Raw genomic sequence first — 19,465 nt, 5'->3', positions numbered from 1 at the left:
TTCAGCAGGGCGTTGGGCGGGAGGGGGCTCTGAGCAGGCTCCCATCGTCTTCTGGTCAGCCACTGCAGGGCTTTAGCATGAAAAGAATTTCATCTGTTTGAAGTAATAGCAGTAATGATAATAATATAATAATAAAGTTACATCTTTAAGGGGAATCAACCAGTGAAATGCAAGAGGTACTCCCTTCTGATAAGGAGTCAAGTTGCTAACATTTGAACCTCACATAGCTTTTAGTACATCCAGTAGTGCTTTGTTATTGGGATACTATTTTTGTTGTCTGTCTTTGAATTGTTTTAAGCATTCAAGTGTAAAGCTTACAGAACCGGTACTTGCATTTTATTTTTGTCAAGCTTTGCACTCAAATCTGGCTTTCTGTGTAGAGATTGAATTTAGGTTGAAGAATGGAAATACCCTCTGAAAAATAACTGAGAAGTGATGCTAAAAGCTTATTTTCTTATTATCAAGCTTGTTATCTCAGTGTAAACCAAATGAAGTCTGCTTCTGCTTAAACTTTTAGTAAAAGCTAGTCCATATGAATATAATTAGCAAAACCTGTATTCTAATAAACTGGCCTAGTCCCCTGGTGGGAGCTTTTACTATTTAAAATTGTATTAATCTGGGAGGAACGCGCACAGAGCTGTGAGCTGTGTGCTTTCTGTGAAATAAGCTTTTTCAGCTTTTTCTGAAACAACAGATAGCCAGTGATCGTGGTAATGTAAGGTATGGCAGATCCTAGATTTGATATTTCAGATCTGAAAATCAAACTCTCGTCTTTTCAGTTAGCGTCACCATGGCTGCAGTGATTTTTTTAGTCCAGATTCTGCCTCGGACCTGGACCACCTCCCTGTTCCTGCTGGAGCTGAACGTTTCCCATAGACTAAAATTTTTCCAAAAGAAACAGAATTTTGCTTTGCACTTCTAAAGGTATACAGTACTGACACAGGGGTGGCAGGGGAAAGGCAAAAGCTTTTTCTGAGTGTCAGCTGATGTGCTTCTGAAGGCACACAGAAAAATGAGATGTTGGGGTTTAGCATGCCGGTTTTCCAGACCCACTTTTAAAATTAAAGCTGCAGTTAAAACTCAGATACACAACTTTAAGTCTTTTTTTTTTTTTTTTTCCTTTCTTTTTTCCCCATTTCCTTTTGTGGGAGTTCAAAGACATGAAATATCCTCTCCTTTAACTATTGTATAAGCATGCTTCAATTTAGCTTGTAATATAACCGCAAAAAAAGTCTTAGTATATATATGGACATCTTCTAGTAATTCATTAGAGTAAAGGCATCACACGATTGATTTCAGACAACAGAAATTTAGAGGCTCCTGATGGTTCAAATAATAAAATTCAGTGTTATGGTTAAGAAAGTAATCTAGCAGGTTGTTAGTCAGTTTATTCATTTATTTGTTCTTACTCAATTTTTTCGTTTGCAGAAAATACTTGTAATTTTTCATGTATCAGTTTCTTTTTACTCTTGAAGCTTGATCGGGAAGGCAGTTTTGTCTCCCTGGCATGTCACCTGCTGTCCCTAATCTGAGACCAAAACTGGTTTACACTAATGTAGTAAATTACAAGTCAGACTTAAAACCTGGCTGCTGCGTGCTTTCTTCCTTGCTTTTGCTGGCATTGCTGAACGTCATCGGGTGATAGTTTTCCAAAATTTTCCTTCACTACCCATATCTCTGAAGTTTGCGAGAGGTAAAGAAGTGTATTCCCTGTGAAATGCCTGACAGGTTAGAGAAGATCTCTGCTGTATTTCTATTAGCAAGGCAAATAAGAATGGATTTTGGATGTTGGACGCTAAATAGATGTATTGAGCAAAGAAAAAAAAAAAACAATTGTATGTTAACTGTGATAATGTCAGTGAGAGGGATGGGATTTTAGTACTCTTAAAGAAAATACAAGGTAAGGTCATGGTTACAGCAGCTGGCTTAAGGTTGTTTTGTAATCCCATAATGAACTTCTTGTGACTGGTTTTGTATAATATTCTAAACATTTCTTTTTCAAATTTGAGTGTGAACCTTCACATCTGTATACACTGAAGATCCTCTTAGTAAAAAGTAGAATGGACAAACATTTGTATTAAGTCTTAGTTCTATATATTAGATAGAGGCTTTTGCATTCTTATGCCTGGACAAAAGAAGAGGCAGCATAAATAATAATAAAACAATTTGACAATATTATACAGTAGCTGTGAAAGATAAGGCTAGCATCCTCACTGAAGTCCATAGCTGTGTTCATGCAAACTACAGTGCTTTTGCCATGTTTTACTGTTAGGCTTGATTTTTTTTTTCCCCCCAATTATATGCATGCTGGTCTTTTTATGAAGCTGTGGTTTTGTTCGCTTAAAGATACGTGGTGTAATCAACTAAGAAGTATTAGTATTCTTAAAGATCTTTGAGTATGTGGAATACTACACTGAACTGTCACATTTTTTGATGTTGCATTGAGTTAAGTGCATTTGTTTGTGATGTGAAAGCAGAAATTTGTCACGTACAGAATGCAGTCTTGTCTGTGAGGGTCTGGTTTACATGGTTGAATAACCCACGTCATTGCTCTGAAACCCTGACTCCTGCTTACAGCAAGGTTTCCCAATTTGGGATGTTTGTGTTATGACTTACATGTAGAGAACAAATTTCCACTTCATGCAGAATGTTAAAACATGGAAACATCCCTCGCAGAGAATAGTCCCTTTTATATACCTGGAGGATGCTGCTGCCTGCAGGGCAGGGAAGACCAGGGTTTGATGTCAGAGGAAATCATACATGCGTTTTGATCTTCTCATCAATATTCCTACCTAATTGGGAGTTTTCTACACTGAACAACTGTGGAAAGCAGCAACTCTTGCTCCAGCTGTTGCATGGATTCTTCCTTTACCATCCTTCCCCAGGAGAATAGAGAATCGCTGCACATCTTACCTGCTTGACTGCGAGCTTCCCCCTTGCTGCTCTAACGGAGAAATACTGTTGGATTACGAGAATGAAAATTTTGGTACACGCTTGTAACATCGTCTGCCAAGATATGCCATCATATTGAGTTTATATCAAACATTTAAACAAATGTTAGCAAAAAAGCTAACCCAAGCTGCTCCATGACATTTTATAGTCCTTTCTAGAAAAGACAAATTTCGGAAGTCGATTAACCTCGGAAAGTCCCTTTGCAGAATTTGCCATTTAAGTTGACAGCCTGTTACGAGTTGCAGCTGTAACAGCTCCTTCCTGAATTCTTTATCGCTTTCATCCTAGGGAAATAAACAGCAGGCTACAGGGTGTCCTCCTGCAGCTATCGGCGTGCAGGGGAAGGGCACTCCTGCCCTCCAAGAAGCGACAGGCGTTTGCATCCGTAGGTTAGCCCCCTCCCAGGCCTGGGGAGAGGGGAAGCCCTGTGCTTCGGCATCGCGGGTTCTGCTGCTTGTTTCAGGCTTCGCAGGGAGCTGAACGTGCCTCTCATTTTCATAAATCACTCTGGCGTCGGGCTTCTTGCTGTCAGATACAAATGAGCAAGTGTTTGAAATGAATTTAATGGCCAGCTTCTCCTATTGGAGGTGATAAAAACTAGAACAACTTGATTGACAAAGGCGGGCAGTGGAGTCTGTAGCAAGTTATATCCCTTTTGCTCCCCTTCTATCTGAACATTTGGTCTGTCCAGAAGCAATTCAAGTTACAAATTCTGGAACGTGTTACTACATCATGTTAAATTCCAAGAATTTAAAGAAGCTCCTCACCCCTGTAAGCTTGTAGCTTATTTGTTTTTAAGCTATTGTTTCACCATCCCTGCCATGTAAAAGCAAACTTCCAAGAAACTCCTGTCCCCGTATAGGTGAAACAAATGCCAGACATTGTTGCTTTCCTGTGCTAATATTAAAAGCAGTGGGAACGAAGAAAATGCTCAGGCAGAAACAAAAATCCGCTCCAGAATGACTGTGCTTGGCTAGTATATTAATAGTTAACTCCGCAGCCTCAGCGATCTGAATCTCTTCCAGGTGACCGAGTGCAGCACTGTTTAGCTTCCTGCATTTGTCAATGTGAAAATACGTGCCTGGGCCGCCTCGCCATTGTCACGCTGCCGCGTGCCTTGCAGTGGTTTTGCTTCCTGAGCCAGAGAGCAGCAGCCGCTCCTGCCAGTAGTGAATCAAAAAGCTCCTAACTCCTTCTGCTCCGGCACGCGTGCCCTGTGTCTGTGTCGAGAGATACTGGATATCCACGGGGGCTGATTTTTTTTTTTTTTTTACAAGCCTTTTTTTAAGTAGTCTGGGAATGGATGAGTTGGCATTTTGGGCTTCAGCTGTCGATTTTTCTATTTGCCTTCGGTCGGGTGATTTAGCCCTTGTTCTCTGTAATGCACAACAAATCACGGTGGGGAGGGTTGCGAGCATGGCTGAGGGTTTGAGCAGCGCGGTGGAAGCGGTAGATACTGAAGTGCTTGGTACCTGTTGCCTGATCTGGCGAAGCTTGTCTGTTTATCATAGGGAACATAAGCAAAAAAAAAAAATAGGTGAGGTTAGGTAGGAATTTTGTGGACGTAGTGTGAGTAATTGGAGTGTCTGTTGCCTTTGTTTGGTCCCAAAAAGCAGATCGTCTTGAACAGCTGTTCTCACTGTGAACCCCTGAGGGGTGTCTGCGTGCTCCTTCTAAGGAGTCTGCAGAAGAGAGGAAAGCAGCTACTGTTCATAGGCTTAAATTCACTGTAACGGTGCCTTATATGTCAGAAATCTCTAAAGCATCCAGAAATGAAATAATAATATAAAAAAAAGATTGACAATTAATAATCTAAAGCAAAGCAGTGCATGTTACTCCTGCTTCAGACAGGTTTTACTGTACAGGAGGATTATGTCCATCCAATTCATACTCAGTGCTGCAAAATTGTCTTCCTTTGAGATCAGTAGATTATTCTATACTTAGAAGAGCCAGGAATGAAATCTCTTGCATGGTCCCTTTTTGTATAGCAGTAAGTTTTCCTCTCCCGTTGATACAATTCTGGAGATTCCCTGATTTCTGAATGTATTTTTAATGAGCTTTATCTTCTGGATTTTTTTTCTGGAGTGGAGAGTAGTGGAATGATTTGTCTTAGCTTTTCCCTGCGGTGAAAAGTAAATCTTATTTTAAAAAGGAAAAATGAAAAGGTCTATTATTGTTACTGCAGCATAATCCTCTGTTGCGAACCCTGCTGCTACTCAACAAAATCCAACAGGATTTGAGCACTTTTCCTAGACACTAAACAATTTATCCTTTCCCTAAATGCACTTGTAAAGGTGTCTGTCCTTACTGCGCTGCCACGTAACAGCTGGGTTGCAGGGAACGCTCCCTTTGCTTTGAGATATGCACTTAAGTCTTTGGATGTATATGCCTTTTTTTCATTTTTTCTTTTGCCTTCTTTTAATAATGTGAGATTGCAATTATGATTTATAGTAACAGTGGGTAATCGTCTTAGATGCACTATCTTCGAAACCATTTTCTCCCGTTTTCCACTCCATCTTCTCATTCTCTTCCCACCCAGGCCTCCCAGTGGACCATCCTCAGCTCTCTTCCCTCGTGCTGAAGAGTCCCCTGGGCTTGAACCCGGCGTTTCAGGTGAACTTGAATGCAGCCAGCCAGGGTTCATCTCCTCTTCTGAGTCCTGTCCTTAGTGATGCTGGCGGTGCCAGGATAGAAGAGGATGACGAAATGAAACGTAAGGTAAGATAATGATGCGACTGGGAATTTACGTCACGAGAAAAGTGATGATTTCAGGTGAGGAGCGGTGCTTGCTGGTCGCTGAACGCTGATTGCATTATATTTTGTGGTAGAACAGACGTGTTTGGTAGTTAGTGTTAAAAACTCCAGTGCTGAAGGTTTGGTCAGGTCTGTTTATCTTGCTGTTGTGGCCAGAGTCCCCGCTGCCCTCTTGGCCTGGGCGTCTTCTCAGCCTCGGCTGCTGGGACCACTCTCGCTGTTTTAGCAGTAACCGCTGCCAAGGGCCCCAGCACAGCAGGGAGCTGTGCTCGAAATCTGCCTTTTATACCCCAGAATGGAAACAAGAGTTCAGACTGGACGTTAGGAAAAGGTTCTTTACCGAGAGGGTGGTCAGTCCCTCGAATAGGCTCCCCAGGGAAGTGGTCACGGCACCAAGCCCATCAGAGTTCAAGGAGCATCTGAGCTCTTAGTCTTACGGTTCAGTGTTAGGCAGTCCTGTGAGGAGCAGGGAGGTGGACTCGATCCTTCCAACTTCAGATATTCTAAGAGATGTGGCTTCCTGAGATGAGCTGTTTGGGGGAAACAGTTGATATGTGTTTGATATAAAACAGTAGCGGTGCACTTGGTGCCTTTTGGGCTGTAATTATATTAGAATGTAAAAAAACCCTTGTCTTTGTGCTGAGACTATTGAAAGGACACTCCAAAGCAGGTGACTTGTTCAAGGTGACTCTCGCCAGGGCGGTACTCTGAAAGGCTGGTGGGGGGGTAGCTGTCGATTCTAGAAATCGGTTGCCTTTGGCTCATTCAGTAAAGAAAAATTGTGTCACGCGGTGACATTGAACCTGGCTGTGTCTTTGCTGAATGCTGTCATGTTTAACCCATGTCAGCTCACTGGACTGTGCTGTCTGTGCAAAGTGCTGTGTGTCGTTAATAAAATGTGTTCTAAAATAATTTCATTTACTAGCATAGAAAATAGCACAGAGCTACCATTTGTTCGTATATAAGGTATGTTCTTCCTAGGTTCCTTTCTTCCCACACAGTCTCACCACGGTCTCATTGGTCCATCTCACCATACGTAGGTCCTCCAAGCCATTCTTTCTAATCATAGCAGGACCTTTAGAGTGGTCCTGAGGTATCTCCTCTCGGGCTGTAGAGGACCTGAGCTCAACTTCAGCTTTCTCAGCAGCAGGCATCACGGTGAATCCTCTTACACCCACTTAGTCATGGGCTTGTTCAGCAGAGCTGGCTGTATCATTGAAGCTGCCCTCTCCATGGCTGACTCTTCTGTCTGGTGAGAAGTGGACAATGCTCTGGCGTTGCAGAAGCTTGAGGCTTGCTTTCTGAAAAGAGGGAAAAAATGCCTCTGACTTATGTGGGTGCAACAAGTCTCAAAGCAGGAACAACTCTGGGTCTTCAAGATGTGCTTATGTCTTGGTACTGACCTAGGCTGCTTTCCACCGGTAAGCACTGGTTGCCTCATCTGGGAACTCCCCAACACGATGTGGGGTTTTCCTCACCCCCATGTAGAGCTCAGGATTCACCCTTGCTGTCTGAGGTAATCCTAATTATAAAATGTTTTTGTTCTGGAGGTGATTTCACGTTTAGTCCTTGAGACATGAACTTCAGCTCCTTGCTCTGTGCTTCAGCACCACCGAGCAAGGCCTCTCTGCCCCAGTGCATCGTCTATATCCATGTCGTCTTGCACACTGGAACACTGCAGAGCCTTTCTGAAAGGTCAAGTAAGCAGTGGTAGTCCACACATTCTGACCAAGGTCTCCCAGGAGCTTCTCCAGAGTCTTACATACTCTCTGCAGCAAGCCTCCTCTTGTCTACGCGGCAAAGCTGACGTGCTGTTTCATACTGATGTCTGATAGTGTGCTTTGGTAAGCAGTGGCTTCGTGTGCCTCCACAGCTTTTCAAAATGACAGAGATGGCCAGATACCAGTGTGTGATTCAGATTTTCTTTTTTATCCACACTGCACCATGTTATCAGGCTTTCACAGTGGTTGCTAGCAATAACAAGAATCTGCAACCACAGAAGCATTGAGGTTGGAAGGGACCTCTTGAATCTTCTAGTCCAGCCAGCTCCTCTTTCTTAAGCAATGACTCCAAGCATTTAGATGCACTCAGGAGAAATAAATGAGCGTGTGTGTGTACGTACATTGACATATGCATTCTTTGACTACTTTTCAGATGCGGATAACAAATTACCAGACTTTGCCTTTGTAGGGGCCTGGTATATAGTACCTGATAAACCGCACCCCACAGAACACTGCATTTCTGGTAAGATAGAGAAGTCCACCTAACAGCAGACTTCTGTGACCATTTTTCTGCAAGCTGCTTTGCTCCTCTTGCCTTGCCTGCTTGCAGAGAGAGAGAGAGCAGCTAGGTTTGTTGACTCTTTGGCACTTGAGAAGGATCCGGGACCTTCCGTTACAGTGCAAGGAAGGCTCCATCGTCCAAACTCAGTTCCTAGTGGAGTCAGTGGCCACACTGTGATCTATAGTTTTAATCTCAAAGTTACACTTCTTTGAGTGTAATCTCAAAGAAGAAACCACCTTGTGTGCTCTTTACTTCTGTTTTTCTGCTCGTCCCATCCAGTGTTCTGGTTGTCTTACCTCTGTCAGGATCCTCAGGCAAGAATGTCACAGGCCCGTGCCGTTTGCTGTCTTCACCATGTCTTTGGGTACTTCTTGGTGCCAGCAGGTGCAAGCTTGCTCACTCTTGTTTCATCTCAGTTGATGATCTGGAGATCTCTGCACCATATGTCCTGACTCAGCTCTCAGGGAACATACAGAAATCTCAACATCAGCAAAGGTGCCACTCTGGATTTAGTGCTTCCAAAGATCACTTCTCCCATGAATGCTCCTGAACGCTAAGGGACCTTTGGGAGGTCTGCCGTGCAGTGTGGTGGAGCCAAGTGCTGCAACATGAGAGGCACAAGCAGCTCTTGGCAGGACAGTCCTCCAGGCACTCTTCTCCTGGAGACCCTAAATAACCGAGTCAGGTCGTGCGATGCTGTTAAGAACCACCCGTAGTGTGAACGTGGTATGAATATGTGCTTGCAGGAGAGAGGAAGGTTTAACCAATAACTGGTTAACCTACCCCCAAATTTCAGCCTCCCTATCTCATTTAGACTTTTTGGGGTAGAGTTTATAGCTTTGACAGATAACTCTACCATTAGTTTTCAATAGTTGTTTTTTTTTTTTTAAATACTTCCTCTCATTTATCCTTGTAGCAGGCATAGTATGGCCTTGAAATAACAAGCAGTGACTGCCTTGTCTGTCCTAAATGCTGAAGCTCGATCCTTTCTGCCTCATTTTGCAAAGTCTGATATTTCAGCAGCTTGACTTCTTTTTCAGGCTGAAACTAATTTATAAAAGTGAGAATCCTGGAAGGGAATTTTATTGTAATTGGTCTTAAGCTTGGCCAACTTCTGAGACTTCTCCATTTGAAGACAGTGTTTTAAGTGAAACAAACCCAGGCGGAAACCAATGTTAAATTTAACCAAGTTAAGTTTCGCAGCAGTTTCACAGCTTTATTGTACAAGAAAAATGTAATCTTACAATGTCACTATTAACAGAGCTCTGATTTTAAGGGTACTGATGCCGCTGTAATTCCATCTGGTTGATCAGGGTATTTGTATGTAAACTCTTCAGCAAACTTTTCAACTCTTGCAGTGTGTGCTTCCCACTCCATGCTGCTGGTGCTGCTGTTGCTGTACTGAAACCTTGAGAAAGCTGAGGGGTTTTGTTACTTTTTCTTTTTAAGTCACTGTGGTTTTCTTTCATCTTACTGGTAGATTTTCCCCCGTTCCTTTTCTCATGGAGGCTGGTTGTAGCAACCCACTTTAAAAAAGCGTAGAAGCTGGGCTTTTTTGGTGTGCGTTTTTTGGTGGGTTCCCCCTGCCCGGAGTTATTTTTAACACTGCTGAAGTCTGGTCTTTGAAGTGAAAAGTTAAGCATTTTTGTGTGCATGGAATTATTATTTATTTGTTTGTTTATTTCCAGACTTGATAGGTTTTTGTGACGTTGTGATCTAGGTGCAAGACAGACAGGAAAGTCTTTCTTAGTCTCATAGTCCTTTGTCTTTGGCCTTTATAAGTTGAGAGTAGAGCTCTTCACTCTACACGAGCTGGTGTTACTGCATCTAGCGAGTGTTTGAAGGTTTCCAGGTGGGATTGTATGTATATAATAAAGCGAAATACTAGTTTTTCCAAGTGGAGATATTTGCTTTGATGCCTGCTATGCTTGTAGGAACGTTTTCTTTGGACTTTGAAAGCAGACTGCCTCCTCGGAGAGTTTTTGTGTTTATTTTTTTCAGGCATGAATTGATTTTCTTTCCTCTCGCAGTGCCTGACCAGCAGTGAAGGTGTTTGGCAGGGCCCCTGTGGCACTGTGACAGCTGTACCACTTTTCGGTGCTTCTGGTACAGGGTCTGCCTGGCGGCTGCTGCCAGGACTGAGCGCAGGGCATTCAGTTAGGACTGGTGTAAGACCAGAAAAAAAAGAAAATTAAGGGCACTAAATTTCAGCAGGGAGCAATTTGGAAAGCAGCAGGAACTTCAAGGAGTAAACAGAAAGTGATGATGCAACAGGGAGGGAGGGAGGAAGGAAGAGAAGATGCTTGGGGAATGAAAAGCATCTTCTATTCCTCAAGCTAGCACGCGGTCAGCTGGAGAATAAAGTGAAAACCTGCGGAAGTACTCAGAGGTGATAAAGATGGTAATTCATGCAGGCTATGAAAAGTGTGAGGTTGTGGGCACGGTGTGTTTTTGTGTGCCTTCACACTCTGTAGGTTTTTAAGGAAGAAACAATCCAGAAGAATATTTTTGAGAGTGGGGAAAAAGGACTCGAGTGAGGATCAAAGCCCAAGGTATGAACTGGGGACAGGCAGGGTCCTTTCCAGAGTTCTCAAGAATATACTAGATGATATACGTTGCTTGAGGGTAACTCTTTAAGCAACTGTTTTAAATGGGTATGAGATGGTGGCAGGTCCAGGTGAGCTGGGAGGCTGCCGGGGAGTCCCCAGCGCGGAGAGGTGATGCTGAGGAGCGGGATGAAACTGCTGCACAGAGCTGCAGAGGTGAGGCTCGCTGTGATCTCTTCTTGTCGCAGCCTGTGGTTGATTCCATAACCCAGCTTTGCTTTGCCTTGGGAGACTGTTTTTTTTCCGTAGAAGTTCATCCCTTATGGGCATTGTGTGCTGTAGTATCCTGTGCAGAGCCCAGGAGGAGGCGTACACAAAGCTGTGCTACACAAAAAGCATACCTGTTAGCAGTAATTCTCGTAACATGTAAGAGACTGCTGAAGTTATATTCAAGCTATCATGTGTTCTTCAATCAGTTTATAAACAGGGTGTTTCAGAACGGGTAAGTGTTGCGGGAGGAAGCTGGTAAGTGAGATAAGAGCTGTGTCACCTCGGTCTCCAGGGAGGTCAGAAAAATGATGTATCCTTTGGGAAGAGGCTGTTTGAGAAGGATGCGCACTGAGGTTCAACAGTGTTTTGAGGGTTTATGTGGCTACAGTCCCAAGAAATAATAAAAAAAATACATGAAGCCAAGGTTAGTTAGGACTTTCCCTGACACCATGTACCCGAGAGAGGTACATTAAAGTTAAGGAGATGGCTATGGAGGGAACAGAAGGAAATATGTCCTCTGGTACCTCTAGGGAGGTGGTTGATGTGTGGGACTACAGTAACTAGCATAAAATAATCTGAAAAGAGGCTAGACAGTTTCTCAAAATTAATTATTTGGGGATACACACCTCCAGGGATTCTGTGTTGCTCAGATGGACTCAACAGATATATTACTGAGCAACCAGGAAAACATCTCCTCCAGGAGCAATATTGAGATGGAGGATTTAGAAGCACTGAGTAGCTGTGCTGGTGGTGCTGGAGGGCATCTCAAAGCATCTCTCAAAAGAGAATTTTTTATTAACTTGGTACGTACAAGGAAAAGGGAGAAATAATTTTCAAAGCTGTGTTACCCTCAAGAGGGACAAAGATGGAGAAGGCCAGATTTTCATGTAATTCAAATGGGTTTGCTGCCACTTATTTTCACCAGGTGAGGATTTGGCACAAAACTGCGGCACGGCATAGTGAGCTAAGGAGGCAAAGCAGCATCTTAGCTTGAAATGTGATTATTTCCTTAGTATTATTTATGTGATTTTTAATAATGTATGTGTTCCGGCTAACTCTGATTGTGGTTTGTTGCAGCTGCAGAACATCTGTTTTCACCATTTCATTCCTTTGTGCTTCCATGTCCATTCTGTCTTCTCTTTTCTTTAAATAGCAGCCCTGGAGCAACCATGCAGCAACAACTGATGTAGTTTGATTTTTGTGTTTTCTTAACTAATTAATATGATCTTCAAAGGATTTGGGTAAAAGCTGTGAGCGGAAATAGAATAGTTTTGGAAAAGGACTGTGTTGCAGGTCTGCTGTACTCCGTCTGATTAGAGAAGTGTTTAAAACCTAGGAAATCTGGAATAACTGTTTCCATATTTTTGTGAAGTGCTCCCTTGATTTTGAAATGGAAGTTCATGTAACTGACATTATTTTTTAATAATCTTGAAATATAAGTTGTATTTTGTAGTGAAGTCAGTATTTGAGAATATGGTACTGAATACAGAGATGCCCTGTTAGTAATCAACTGCTCCATTTGCACACAGCAAGGGGAAATGTATGTAAGGTTAGAGCTTGTGCTTAGTAATAAATAGAGCATTTATATTTTAATACCTGTTGATTACTTTGTGTTCTTTCAGCGCTATCCAACTGACAAGGCATACTTCATAGCGAAGGAGATTCTTGCTACAGAACGGACATATTTAAAGGACCTCGAAGTTATTACAGTGGTAAGGGTTTTTAACTTTCTTTAATGCTTTTCCTTTTCTTAACAGATTTGTAATTGTTAATTTGGAAAAACTTGAAATTTCTTCCAGGTAACAGAAGAAGGAAGTCCTATGATAAATCATAATCTGTGAGCCGTGTAGCTGTTACCTTCCTTGTTCTGTAGGTCCTCATGTGGGAGAGCGGATACCTTCTCTGACTTCTATCGTTAGCTCCAATAGCTACATCACATGTCATTTTGATGTCTTATGCAGACTTTCTCTCTGAAAATTGTGAACAGGGACAGCCTAAAAACATTTTGCATTCAGTTTCAGTGATAGTCATTGCTGTCAGCTCTGCTTATAATCTAGCCACCATCTCTGCAGTATTCCTTGGGAAGCTTTTCTCTTTGTGCCTTCAGATCATGAGAGCAGATGAAAATAGCAAAGGGTATTAAGGATCCTTAGGGGTTTGAGGAGTTGTGTCTTTTTTTGTGGCTGCTTTTTCTTTCCCCTCCTTCTCCCCTCCTTTCACCCAGAGTAGACAAGTGAGTCCTTGTTTGGAGGACAGCTTGACTCTTTTTCTTTCAGAGCTTTTTGTTCATTTACTCCAGGTTTGAATACTGACTGTTGTGTTTCTATAACTTACTGTTTTAATTTCATCAAAGAGAAGTTTGAGTCCCTTAACGCCGTACGTCTTCAGCTGAGGTGTTCTCTGCGAGCTCAGTGAGCACCATCTCACGCAAATTCCTCCTACAGGCTTCCCAGCGCTTCTCCTAAAAGATGGGGGAACATCTGGTACCTCAGAGGATTTTTTTAATATTCACGTCCCTGCCAGAAAGCGGGGAACCGAAAGCGATAAAAAGTGCAGTGTGTGACACGCAACAAGAAGTCTCCGGCTACTGAGTAACTTGCACAGGGCTCCTGTGCAGTTGTATTTGCGTTGAAGTACAAGCAGTGGTGTAACATCAGCTGTGGCAGCCACTCGGTAATTGATGTAATTTAGAGCCATTACCAACCATCTCATCATTGCATTAAGAAACATGCTTGTGCCCAGAACCAGTAACAAGCCTCGTATTTGTAATGTTTGGCAAGGAAAGAAATTACATCTTTTCATCTTTCCCAGATTACGTCTTCCCTAAATATTTCTCCTTCCTTCCTGCTGTTTCCCTGTGCCCACACTGTCTCCTCCCCCATCGCTGCAGGAACAGAAATTTTTATGCTAGCAATTAATTTCTTAAATAGAAAAATTTATCATAATTTATGATTTTCCCGGCAGTGGTTTCGCAGCGCAGTCATCAAGGAGAACGCTATGCCAGAGGGCCTGATGACATTACTCTTCTCTAACATAGACCCAATTTATGAGTTTCATCGAGGCTTTCTGAAAGAGATTGAGCAAAGGCTATCGCTCTGGTAAGCATTAATAGTGCAGTGCATGGGCAACGAGCAGGGGGACCTTTTCTTACATCCTCCCATCAAAACCGTACTTAATCTATATTTGAATTGGTATTTCTGCTTAAATAGAATTAAGGAAAAAGTATTTTAATAAATTATAGTTTTAAAAAAATGACTAAATACATTTTGCAAAGCCCATTTTTCAAGCACTGCCTTGTACGTAATATCCTGTAGCCGTATGAATTGTACACCAGACCAAGGTTTTTGTGATCACAGGATCATTTAGGTTGGAAAAGACCCTTAAGGTCATCGAGTCCAACCGTTTATATAACCTGGTGTTGTCTCTCTAGCCTTAGAAAAGAGAAAGAACACGAGGTCAAAAAGATAACCTGTGTGTTTTTCAATACCTTCCAGTTAATAAATCTCCAGGTGAAAATCTAGGAAACACTTTTTGGTAATTAAGATTAGAGTTCAGTTCTTGCAGCACAATTTATTTCAAAGAGCATGTCTTTACTCTTTTAACCTTTGTATTATTTTTTCCTGACCTGAGGTGTAATATATGAGAGTCTAATTACTATTCAAAAGTAGGTGGTTAACGTAAACTAAGTACGAACGAAAATAAATTCATAAATTCAGGTGGGATCATGTAATGACATTTATTCGGAAGTCTGAGAGGTTAAACTCCGGAATAGACTTTCACACAAATTCATTTCTATTCCTTTCTGAGATTTCTAAGCATGGCTTTATGTTTGTTATTTTATACAGCTTCCATATTTACTGTACCAGGTTTTCAACCCTAACAGTGAAATGGGAATGTCAAGTGGCTAAAAATGGATAGAGGAGGCATTAATGTTAGTACTGCTTCCCTTAATTTTACTAAAACAGTCCTTAAAATACACAGATACCCAGGAAGTGTTTCTTAAAGATTATGTCTTGAAGTACGGGGGAAGGTGGACGGAGGAAATTGAAATTTCTTCATCTCCCATGTACTGCGCCTTCTTATTTCATCTCCTTATGTGTGTTTCAGGGAAGGAAAAACCAATGCTCACGTGAAAGGAGATTATCAACGCATTGGAGATGTCATGCTCAGGAATATGCGTACTCTAAAGGTAGATAAAGGATTAAAATAATGGAATCTCAGGATTGTTGAGTCATTTTTTCCTTTTGTTAAGGATGAGAGTTCAAGGTTTAGTATTTCCACTAAACTTGAAGTGACTTGCAAACAATTATTGTTGATAAACAAATTAAAAAGAAAACATAATAAAATATTTAGAGCAAGGCTTTATACCACTGTTGCTTAATTAACCACCTACATTTACCTTGAGAAAAGGTTGTTTATTGGTTATTCAGCAGAAGACAAAGAAAAATTATTTAATTAGCTTCACCGTCTCTCCTGTATTTGTACAGCCTCGAACTCTCTCCTATGGAGACACTGTTTCATAAGGTTCTTTAATTCTAAAATACAAATATTTTTTAACTGCAGAGTGGTTTCTTCTGAAATGAAGTCACCTTTATTTGGAGTAGAGTGCCTTCATGGAAGATTTACACTGGTGCGGTAGTAGTGGACTAATTATTCCATTAAAACCAGTAGCTTGAATGGGAGTGCAAAAGTGTGTGACTGCTGTCACAGCAGCTCTCCGCATTTGACATTCCCAGCAGGCATAGGCATAGTGCCGCACAGACACCCATTCTGACCCCGACTGGGAGCTGCCTGCCAGTTCTTCAATAGATAAGCCTAGGTCAGACAGCCCTCTCGGCACACTGCTGCCTCTCCTAACTTGAAAAAAGTCAGTAATTACAAGAATTGTCTTAGAATGGCGAAGTATTAACGGGTGGTGCTACTGGCTGTTCTCATCAGAGGTACACAGAGGCAGGCTGCCGTAAATAGTGAACAAAGGACAACCCAAGCAAGTATTTTTATTTTTAATATTGTTTTTTTTTTTGTGAAGCCATTGAAACATACAATGTTGAGAAAGCTATTTTTGTCAGTATTTATGACAATATATGCAGTCGTGGATTATATAATCATGGACAGAGACAAAAGTAGAGAGGGGAGTGGATGTTTTTTCTTATTCACTGTGAAATCTATTAAAGACTGTTTTCCTTTGATCCGAGTAATTTTTTGTACAATTCAACAGGAGTTTACAAGTTATCTACAGAAGCATGATGAGGTCCTGACAGAACTGGAGAAAGCAACTAAACGCCTAAAGAAGCTGGAAATGGTTTATAAGGAGTTTGAGCTGCAGAAGGTTTGCTATCTGCCCCTCAACACGTTTCTGCTCAAACCAATCCAGAGACTGATGCACTACAAGTTGATCCTGGGGAGACTTTGCAGGCACTACACGGCAGAGCACCGGGACTTTGCAGATTGCCGGAGTGAGTGAGCGCTCAGCTGTATTCCTGCTAGGCAGAAACCTATTCCCATGTACATGCAAAATTTTGCCCGTACCCCGGGGGATATAAGCATTACATCTACAAATTCAATGTAAACGCTTTTTCTCCGTTCAGGACCTGTCTGACTCTCGAGTGCAGCTCTGCGAAATACACAGGAACTTGATTTCGATTGCTGAAAACACAACTGCTAGTGAATGCTGTAATATAAATATTATGGAGAAAACCCAGAATGTACCAAGTAGAACAGCAGAAAACGGGCAGGAGGCAGCTTAATTAAAAAAAATGTTTAGCTTGCGTTTTAAAATTAGCTTTGTTTTTCTTTAAGGTTTTCAGTACCAGGTTTCACTAGTCTCCTACCGTGCTCTGGCACAGGGCTCCAAAGCTTTCTGCAATAGATAGAAAATTGCCTTAACTGCTGCGTTGGAAAATGCACAAGATAACTTAGATGTAAACTGTTCTCTTTGCATAGAATGAATGTTTTTTCTGGCATTCCAGAAAGTGTTTTTTTCATGGTAATCTTGATGGATCTTAATGTTTCAACCAAAGCTGGAAAACTAGTCCTTCTCTTTTCCTCTTTTTTAGCGGGGAAAAAAGTAGGTTTTTTAGGAACTCTTTGTCATTTATAAGTAAAAATGTAAGAAAAAATAATTGCTTTGTAGTGTCGAAAGCTTGCACAGTAAATTCCATTCATTGATAAAGTAATCTTTGGCAGAAATAGTTGGCTTTAATTTTCTAATTTACTTTTGGCTATATGGTAAGTACTTTTTATACGCACAAAACCTGAGATACGCAATAATCTCCAGAAGCATAGGAAGCGCTATGAAGTTGCTTGCTAGTCTCCATTTCGCCCCTAGGTAGCTATAAAATATGCTTTAAGAAGTTGGCAGTTGGACTAGATGATCGTTGTAGGTCCCTTCCAACTGAACTATTCTGTCCTTTTCTAAATCTGGCTATAAATTTCGGATTCAATTTTCCAGGGATAAAATTTGTGGCCTGCATTTGTCTGCTCCGTTCTGATCCCCTCGGTGCCATTTTCCTTACAGATGCGCTGAAGGAAGTCACAGAAATGACGTCTCAGCTGCAGCACAGTCTCATCCGCCTGGAGAATTTCCAGAAGCTGACAGAGCTGCAGCACGACTTGATTGGTATAGATAATCTCACGGCACCTGGTAGGGTAAGTACCTTTGCTTAGTTTTTAGAGCTTTATTGGTTTTATTGCCAAGGAAGTGCCTTTCAGTGATGTATTTGCCATCACTGCCTCTCTGTTTTATGGAACGACTGTAAAGGCTTTGTGTAATTGTCCTCACAGTAGGTCCCATGGAGGTCTTGGTGATGTCCTAGGGAATAGATCAAAAATGCTTCTGTTTAGACTCTGGCTACAGTTTTGTGTTTCCAGTACAGCAGATGCTGGGTACGCTGGGGTACAGTGCTCTGTGTTTGAGTGGGAAGCGGTATGTCACGTACTCGATAGGAAATCCACTCCCAGGTCTGCTTCTGTCTGTCTGATGCAATCTCTGTGGACTGAGACTGCACGGAGAACATAGCGATGGTGAGAGCCATGTCGCTGCGCAAAACTGGTATCGGAGACTCTGTGTTTCTAGGATTTTGTTTAGTTCCTGCTTGGTTTTTTGTTTCTTTGTTTTTGATAGATATACTGAGCATAAGTACAGGAGCATCGCATATGCTTTTGGGATGCTATGGCAATCACTGCGGTGGGATGTAAGTGTAATAGGTGAACTGCTGGTGTCCAACAGGAACTCTGCTCCTTTTCCTTCTCTTGCTTCATTGATTTGAGTGCTGGCTGCAGCAAGGAGCTGATTCATGTTACAAAACAGAAGGAAGGGTGTCATCTGGCATTTAACAAATCTGTTAGCGATCATTGCTGGGCACCAATCAACATCTGTATACTCTGGGATGAAAAAAAAGAACCATTAAAATTTTCTGTGTTTGGGAAAGATCAAGCTTTGTCTAACTTTTTATTTTCCACTGCAGGAGTTTATCCGGGAAGGTTGCTTGTACAAGCTCACTAAGAAGGGTTTACAGCAGCGGATGTTCTTTCTGGTGGGTGTTGCTTCTGGTTTTCATAAACCCAAATTCTTCAAGATAAAATTGTCGTGAAAGTGTGTTTTCATGTGCTTGTGATGAAAATCAGCAATCATAACTGAAAACTCACTCTGAGGGATTTTTAGATAGAGCGTGACTGTGACAATACTGTCTGTTCAGCTTGTTTCCTTAATGGCACATAGTTTTAGCAGAATTTTAAAAATTAATTGCCTCTCCTGTAAGTAAACGAAAGATGGTTTTAAGGAAAGTAGACCAAACTGACTGAGAAACGGCGTTTTTTCATGCATCTACAGTGGCCTTTAAACAACAGGTTTTTAAAAAGCTGTCAAAAAATACTTGGCCCTACCTGCTGTCTTCCGAATATTGATTGTATTCTTCCTGCCTTTTTCAGTTCTCAGATATGTTACTGTACACAAGCAAAGGGGTTACAGGGACAAATCAGTTCAAAATTCACGGACATCTTCCTCTGCATGGCATGTTGGTAAGTGGTTTCAACTTGCATCACAACAGTGTTAAGGAAATGTCTTTGCCTTAAGGCAGGTTGAGGCAATTCCTTCAGGGCACGAGGACCAAAGCCGCAATCTGCTCCCAGGCCAGTGACAGCAGCCTGTGCTGCTGCTGGCCGTGGACTGGACCGTCACGTGCCCCAGCCTGTGTGTTAAAGACAGACTTGTCTGCAGGCGATAAGCTTATTCCTTCCATCACGTTAGCAAAACAGCTGTAGCTGACCCTTTAGGCCGTTCATTTCCATGCTGCTCTGAGAGGCTGATCTGGAAACACGGGTTTGTCCTGGCATTTTGACCCTGTGCGCACACCTAGGCACATAAGCAGTCCTCCTGCCTCCCCACCCCGCTATTCTAATGGGACTGTTCTTTCTGTGTTTGATTTGCAGCTGATAGTGCTCGACCCACCGGTAAGTAATAAATTGAATTCTGCTCAGAACCCTCCTTTTCTTGCCCTGTTGGATGTGATCCTGTGCCGCTAGAAATGCGGCAGTAGAAACACACAGTATAGGTTATTGTATAGAGCCAAAATAGACTTGAAGTAGGTGGTATTCATAAAAGAGTAGCTGTTTTGCACTTATTGCAACCGGGTCGTAATCATATTGTGACTCAAATTCCT

The 19,465-nt window shown here is 42.0% G+C and overlaps 1 protein-coding gene across 1 annotated transcript in view; it reads left to right on the top strand.

The window, feature by feature from the left end:
* FARP2 (FERM, RhoGEF and pleckstrin domain protein 2) overlaps positions 1 to 19,465 on the top strand; it is a 77,231-nt gene that overhangs the window by 50,090 nt on the left and 7,676 nt on the right. Inside the window, 8 exon segments of the mRNA XM_009573377.1 lie at positions 5,492 to 5,670; positions 12,428 to 12,517; positions 13,770 to 13,903; positions 14,913 to 14,994; positions 16,024 to 16,261; positions 17,323 to 17,453; positions 18,272 to 18,340; positions 18,735 to 18,824. Of these exon segments, the coding sequence (XP_009571672.1) occupies positions 5,492 to 5,670; positions 12,428 to 12,517; positions 13,770 to 13,903; positions 14,913 to 14,994; positions 16,024 to 16,261; positions 17,323 to 17,453; positions 18,272 to 18,340; positions 18,735 to 18,824 (1,013 nt within the window).

Source organism: Fulmarus glacialis, unplaced genomic scaffold, assembly GCF_000690835.1.
Source record: "Fulmarus glacialis isolate BGI_N327 unplaced genomic scaffold, ASM69083v1 scaffold9142, whole genome shotgun sequence".
NCBI lineage: Eukaryota > Metazoa > Chordata > Aves > Procellariiformes > Procellariidae > Fulmarus > Fulmarus glacialis.
The sequence above is the reverse complement of the archived record's forward strand: the minus strand, read 5'-3'. Positions and strand labels throughout refer to the sequence as shown.